This window comes from Dipodomys ordii, unplaced genomic scaffold, assembly GCF_000151885.1.
Source record: "Dipodomys ordii isolate 6190 unplaced genomic scaffold, Dord_2.0 Scaffold14, whole genome shotgun sequence".
Taxonomy (NCBI): Eukaryota; Metazoa; Chordata; class Mammalia; order Rodentia; family Heteromyidae; genus Dipodomys; species Dipodomys ordii.
The window spans coordinates 16,245,422-16,251,671 of record NW_012267230.1 but is presented as its reverse complement, the minus strand read 5'-3'; the positions used below and the strand labels follow the sequence as shown (position 1 = coordinate 16,251,671).

Genomic DNA, 6,250 nt, shown 5'->3' with positions numbered 1-6,250 from the left:
AGGCTAGCGCTCTACCACTTGAGCCACAGCGCCACTTCCGGCTTTTTTTTTCTTTTTGCTTATGTGGTGCTGAGGAATCGAACCCAGGGCCTCATGCATTGCAAGGCAAGCGCTCTACCACTGAGCCACCTTCCCAGCCCGCCTGAGCTTCTTTTGCTCCAGGTTAGCACTCTACCACTTGAGCCACAGCTCCCCTTCCAGCTTTTTCTGTGTATGTGGCACTGGGCCTGGGCACTGTCCCTCAGCTCTTCAGCTCAATAAACCAAGGGCTTCACGCATGCTAGGCAAGTGCTCTACCACTGAGCCACATTTCCAGCCTGAATCTACCAGTTAAGCCATGACACCATTTCCAGCTTCTTGGCAGTTAGTTGGAGATAAGAGGGTCATGGACTTTTCTGCCCAGGCTGGCTTTGAACTGTGATCCTCAGGGCTCAGCCTCCTAATAGTTAGGATGACAGGTGTGAGCCCCCGGTGCCTGGCTGTAGTCGTTGTGAGTAGGACTCAGCCAGACTCACGGTTCCGCTGGGATAACAGACTTAGCCACCATTGAGATGGGGTTTCACAAACGTTTTCCTGGGGCTGGCTTCAAATTACTTCCATCTCCCAAGAAGCGAGGATTACAGGTGCATGCCGCCATGTCAGGCTCAGAGGGCTTCCCGTTTGTCGTTGTGGACCCCGGCTCTAGACTGGGGTGTTATTCTTTTTCCCTGGGGCATGGTTGACACACGGGGCAGAGGACACAGGCAGGGGCTGAGTACAGCGGGGCCCGTGCAGCCTCCTGACCAGCTCTTATTCCCCCCCCAGCCTGCAGCCCACGATGCTGCTCTGGCCTGAGGATGAGGAGCCCAGTGGCCCGGAGGCCCCAGGCCCAAGGGGCCTCCTCCCTCGGCAGCCACGAGGCCCGGTGCTGGGCAGCCCGGGGCCCGTGGGCGAAGACCTGACCCGGGCCCTGGGTGACTTTGCCAGAGTGGAGCAGTGCCTGGGGCAGCTGACCCCAGCGGGGGGCCTGCCCCCCCGGCCTCTGCGGGAGCAGCTGGGCAAGATCCGCCGTGAGCTGCTCACCATCCACCAGGCGCTGGAGCAGGCTGCCCGGCCGCCAGACGCGCCCCTCGATCTCTCCGTGAAGCGGGCGCCCACCAAGGGACCAGAGCTGCCTACGGCCTGGAGGCTGCCCCCGCCAGGTCCGGTGCCAGCCCCGGGGGCCCCAGAGCGCCCCGGCCCGCTGGGTCCTGCAGCCCTTGAGCCTTTCCCTGGCCATACCACCAAGTGCGAGGCGGACTCCAGCGTGCCACCCCCCGGCCTCCTCCTTCAGCCCCCCGAGGACGCCGCCGGGCCTGGCGGGGGCTGGGGCACCCGGCTCGGGGCTGGAGCCTCCCAGACTCCTAAACACGCCCCGGGAGTGCCGAGCCCCCCGGCAGTGGCTGCTGGTGTGCAGCCCCCTTAGCTGGCCGTCCCCTTCCTCCCGGCCCTGGGCTCCCCGCTCAGGGCTCTCCGGTCTCGTGTGCATGTGGACTGCCCCGCCCCCGCCCGTGCAGAGCCTCTTGCCTCTGGTCACATAGGAATAGTGAGCTCACGGTTATTTATTGATCACACTTGTGGACATTAAACTAGAAGCCGCCTTCATGTGTCTCCTTCCATTGCCGTCCCTGTGCGGGAGCCTGGACACTCCCGAGAAAACCTCCCCCACAGGAGGTGCCTGCCCACTGCCCGGCCACCTCTGGCCCTGGTGCCCTCCTGGGGGGGGCAGGGAGGAATGGCAGGGGGGCGTGTGTGGGGCGCGGCGGACGGGCCTCCTCAGGGCCCTCGCGTCGGTGTTGCCTGTGGCTGCCGCTGCCTCCTGTTTCTGTGGCTGAGCTGCTCACCCTGTGTGGCCTCCCTGGGTCCCCGCCAGCCCCTGCAGCCATGATAGGCATCAGTGGCCTTCACAGCTGGCTGCCCCTTCCTAGTACAGCCTGACTTGGCCTTGGGTGGGGGCGGCAGGCCGGGAGGCCGCCCGTGGCCTGCAGCCACAGCTCATCGCTTCCCTCCCCGGGGAGCTGGCCTCACCCTCCATGGTCCCTGAAGTGTAAGCTCTGTTTCCCGAGTGGGCTGGGCTGGCCGGGCTAGGGCCAGTCTGAACCGGACCCTCAGCTGCGCCGTGGCGATAGCATCAGGCTCCCCACTGTGAGGCGCTGGGGCAGTCTGGGGTTGGGGTGCTGAGTCTCAGACTGGGCCTCACAGGTGCCCGCTGGGTGCCCTCCACCTGGAGGCTTCTGGGTAGGATGAGGAAGTGATGTGCTGATCCAAAGCAGGGCTAGAGCCCCTCATCTCATGAGACCATCCTGCCTGGACAGGATGGTGGCCTAGCCGGCAGAACCCCTTCCGCACGCGGTCCTGATGTAAAGCCCTGCCTGGGTTGGTGGGAAGGCTGAAGGCTGCCTCTAGTGTGGAGGCCCAGGGACGCCTGGAGAGGGCAGCGGGGCTTCGGCATCCATCCTGCCGGAGCAGCAGGGGAGGAGGAGGCCTGGGCCAAGGCTTGGGCAGGGCAGGGCCAGGGACGCACTTGTGCTCTGGAGCTGCCTCGCCCCAGACGCCCCTCCCCTGTCCTCCTCCTGCTCCCGGGCACCTGCGTGGTGACTCCTCCCCGGCTGGTCTCCAACAACGGAGGCCCGAGCTGGGAGACTGCCGGCCTCCCCCGAGGGGCCCGGGAAGAAGACCATCACCCCCTGGGCTCGGAGCCCCCCCCCCCCGCCCGGTGCACAGGGGCCGTGGGGTCATCAGGAATTTGGACCATTTCCAAAGAGAGTGAGTCTGGGAAATGCCACATATCTGTCACCTCCTCACAAAAACTTTAACCTTCGACCTTCAGGGGTGGGCCAGGTTGCCCAGACTCCAGCGACCCTGACAGCCGTTGATTGCTGGGCCTAAGGGCCGGCGAGGGGCATTCAGCACTGAGGAACTGAGCTTGAATCCAGCTCAGACCCCTCCAGCAAAGGCCTCCTCCCAGCCCCAGCCTCCTCCAGCCCCAGCCTCCTCCCAGCCTCAGCCTCCTCCCAGCCCCAGCCTCCTCCAGCCCCAGCCTCCTCCCAGCCTCAGCCTCCTCCCAGCCTCAGCCTCCTCCTGCCCCAGCCTCCTCCAGCCCCAGCCTCCTCCAGCCCCAGCCTCCTCCCAGCCCCAGCCTCCTCCTGCCCCAGCCTCCTCCTGCCCCAGCCTCCTCCCAGCCCCAGCCTCCTCCCAGCCTCAGCCTCCTCCAGCCCCAGCCTCCTCCCAGCCCCAGCCTCCTCCCAGCCCCAGCCTCCTCCTGCCCCAGCCTCCTCCTGCCCCAGCCTCCTCCAGCCCCAGCCTCCTCCCAGCCTCAGCCTCCTCCAGCCCCAGCCTCCTCCCAGCCCCAGCCTCCTCCCAGCCTCAGCCTCCTCCAGCCCCAGCCTCCTCCCAGCCCCAGCCTCCTGCCCCAGCTTCCTCAAGCCCCAGCCTCCCAGCCTCAGCCTCCTCCAGCCCCAGCCTCCTGCCCCAGCTTCCTCAAGCCCCAGCCTCCTCCCAGCCTCCTCCAGCCCCAGCCTCCTCCCAGCCCCAGCCTCCTCCCAGCCTCCCCCCAGCCCCAGCCTCCTCCAGCCCCAGCCTCCTCCCAGCCTCCTCCAGCCCCAGCCTCCTCCCAGCCCCAGCCTCAGCCTCCACCTCAGCTTCAGCCTCGGCCCCAGCTCCTCCTCTCTGTGATAGGAGGACGCCAACGCTGCCCCCAGAAAGGATTCCAGGACCGTCGAGCACCCCGCACACAGTGCCCCCAACCATCCTGCAGTTGCAGAAAAGCTGAGCGGACGGCTGCTGCCGACCTGCTGCCCTCTGGCTTCCTGGCCTGGCCTGTGGCTCACTCTGGATCCCCCTGCAGGTCCCCGTGGGTCCCCGCGGCCCCGGCTGCTTGGGCACATCCCGGTGCCCGTGGGCGCTGTGGGGGAGCTCAGGGGCCTACACTGCTCCCCGGATGGCCTGCTCTTCCTGACAGCAGGGTCCGGGCCTTTCGTCCACGTGCTGGACCTGGAGGGACACGCCCTTTGCCACCTGCCGTGCCGCAGGCAGGGCGCTGGGGCCTTCGTTCCGGAGGACGTGGCGGTGACGGCCGCGGGGCTGGTGGTGGTCAGCGACCTCGTCCACGGGGCCGTCCACGCGCTCCAGCACACCAGACAAGCCCCGCAAGGCCACTGGGCCACTGTGGGCACATTCCTGTCCCCCAGAGGGCTAGCTGTGGATGCCCTTGGCCGCTTCCTGGTCGCGGACTACCTGCGTGGGTCTGTGCACAGCTTCACCTTGGGCCCCGCCTGGGAGCTGCTGGCCCCGGCTGCGATTCTGGGTCTGGAAGGCCCCTGCTGGGTGGGCCCAGGACCTGACGGGGGCCTGGCTGTGACCGAGGAGTTTGGGAGTGTGTGGTTGTTCGGCAGTGCCCGCCAGCCCCTCGGCTCCCTCGGGGCCCACTTTTGGCCGCCCGGCAGGCGTGTGCTCTGACTCTGAGGGCAATGTCATTGTGGCTGACCAACGGAGGCGTCAGGTGACTCTGTTTCCCCGCGTTGGGCCTCCCATCTGCCTGCTGTCAGAGGGGCTGGAGCGGCCCTTGGGCGTGGCCTGTGCACCGCAGGGCCAGCTAGTCGTGGCAGATGCTGGAGACAACTGCATCAAGATATACCAGTACCTGGGGCCTGGTGGGGAGCCCCAGTGAGCAAGGCGCACCTGAACCTCCGGCAGAGTCCTCTGGGGTGGCTGGGCCTGCCACCCCACCTGCGGCTGCAGGGCCTGAGCCTGGCTGCACTTCATGTTTCTCTTGGCAAGTGCTCCAAACTTTCGGCAACCACACATGAATCAGCTGCCTCCCAAGCCTCCCCCACAAGCCTAGAGCTGGGCCCTTTCCACCCCCTGTTCAGTGCACCCCCCTGCCCTGTGCCTTTCCACCCCCTGTTCAGTGCACCCCCTGCCCTGTGCCCAAGTCCCAAGGGCCTGAGTCCCAGGAGGCCTGGGAGCCTGAAACTCTTGGTGGGATGGACAACCTGGCAGCAGCGATCAAGCCCCTTGACTTGGCTCCTGGCGCACACCAGCCACAGCCTCTTATCAGAGACAGGCAGGCAAGGAGGGCAGAGGCCAGGAGGGTGTGACTGGGTGGGCAGCTTGGAGCAGGGATGTGGCCCTTTAGTCCCTCTCAGCCTCTCAGACACCCATAGTCCTTCCTGAGCCTCTAGAAGCTTCTCTGGACCAAGTGGAGGTAAGGGGTAGGCACAGCAGAGAGGTAGCCCAGAGGTGATGGGGGTAGGGTAAGAGTCTAGCTAGGTTTAGAGTCTCAGTATTCTCTTCCCCATTCAAAAGCTATAAGAGCTCTGGGTAGGTGGCAGGGGCCTGTCCTGGGCAGTCTTCCATGGAAGACAGACTTCTGCTGCTTAAAAAGAGTAATGCCATGGCTTTTCTGCCCATGTTTGAAGGGAAATAAGGCCTGGAATGGAAGTGTGTGTGTGTGGGGGGGGAGAGAGGTGTTAGTTAAATTTGGGCCCCAGTAAAGGGGCTTTATGAAGACAGGAACAGCCGGGCACTGGTGGCTCACACCTATAATCCTAGCCACTCAGGAGACTGAGGTCTGAGGACTGTGGTTCAAGGCCAGCCCAGGCAGGAAAATCTGTCAGACTCTTATCTCCAATGAACCACCAGAAAACTGGAAGTGGAGCTGTGGCTCAAAGTGGTAGGGCACTGCCCTTGAGTGAAAAGCTCAGGGACAGTACCAGGCGCTGAGTTCAAGCCCCACAATGAACAACCACAAAACAAAATCTTGCTGGCCCTGGCCCTGCAAGCCTGAGCTGTGTTCAGCCTGTCACCTGGAATTGGGAGTCTGTGATTTAAGTGTTACTCCTACGGGGTTCTCTCAGGGTCCTGGCCTTGATGTATGGGGTACAAGGACACATGTAAGGAAGCACATGGACTCAATAAACACTGTTTCTGTGTTGTTCTTGGGACACTGCACGCCTGGGCCTGTGAGCGCTGCGGGCACTCGGGACCCTGAGTGAGTGTGTGGGGCTCTGGCCTCTGAACTCTCCTGGCAATCCTTCTTTTTTCTCGGTCGTGGGGCTTGAACTCTGGGCCTGGGCGCTGTCCCTCAGCTCTTCAGCTCAAGGCGAGCGCTCTATCACTTGAGCCACAGCACCACTTCCAGTTTTCTGGTGGTTTATTGGAGATAGGAGTCTCACGGTCTCTCCTGCCTGGGCTGGCTTTGAACTGTGATCCTCAGATCTCAGCCTCCTGA

General features: G+C 64.3%; 2 protein-coding genes across 2 annotated transcripts in view; both read left to right on the top strand.

The window, feature by feature from the left end:
• The window catches only part of Prr35 (proline rich 35), a 3,300-nt gene extending 1,726 nt beyond the window's left edge, over positions 1-1,574 (top strand). Inside the window, exon 2 of the mRNA XM_013011470.1 lies at positions 805-1,574. Within this exon, the coding sequence (XP_012866924.1) occupies positions 805-1,444 (640 nt within the window). The 3' untranslated portion in view covers positions 1,445-1,574. The remainder of the gene's footprint in view (positions 1-804) is intronic.
• A 48-nt stretch (positions 1,575-1,622) lies between these two features.
• Nhlrc4 (NHL repeat containing 4) lies at positions 1,623-4,687 on the top strand. The gene is given in 3 exon segments (XM_013011295.1): positions 1,623-1,692; positions 3,866-4,442; positions 4,444-4,687. Coding segments are annotated over 3 exon segments (891 nt in total).
• The last annotated feature ends 1,563 nt before the right edge of the window (positions 4,688-6,250 follow it).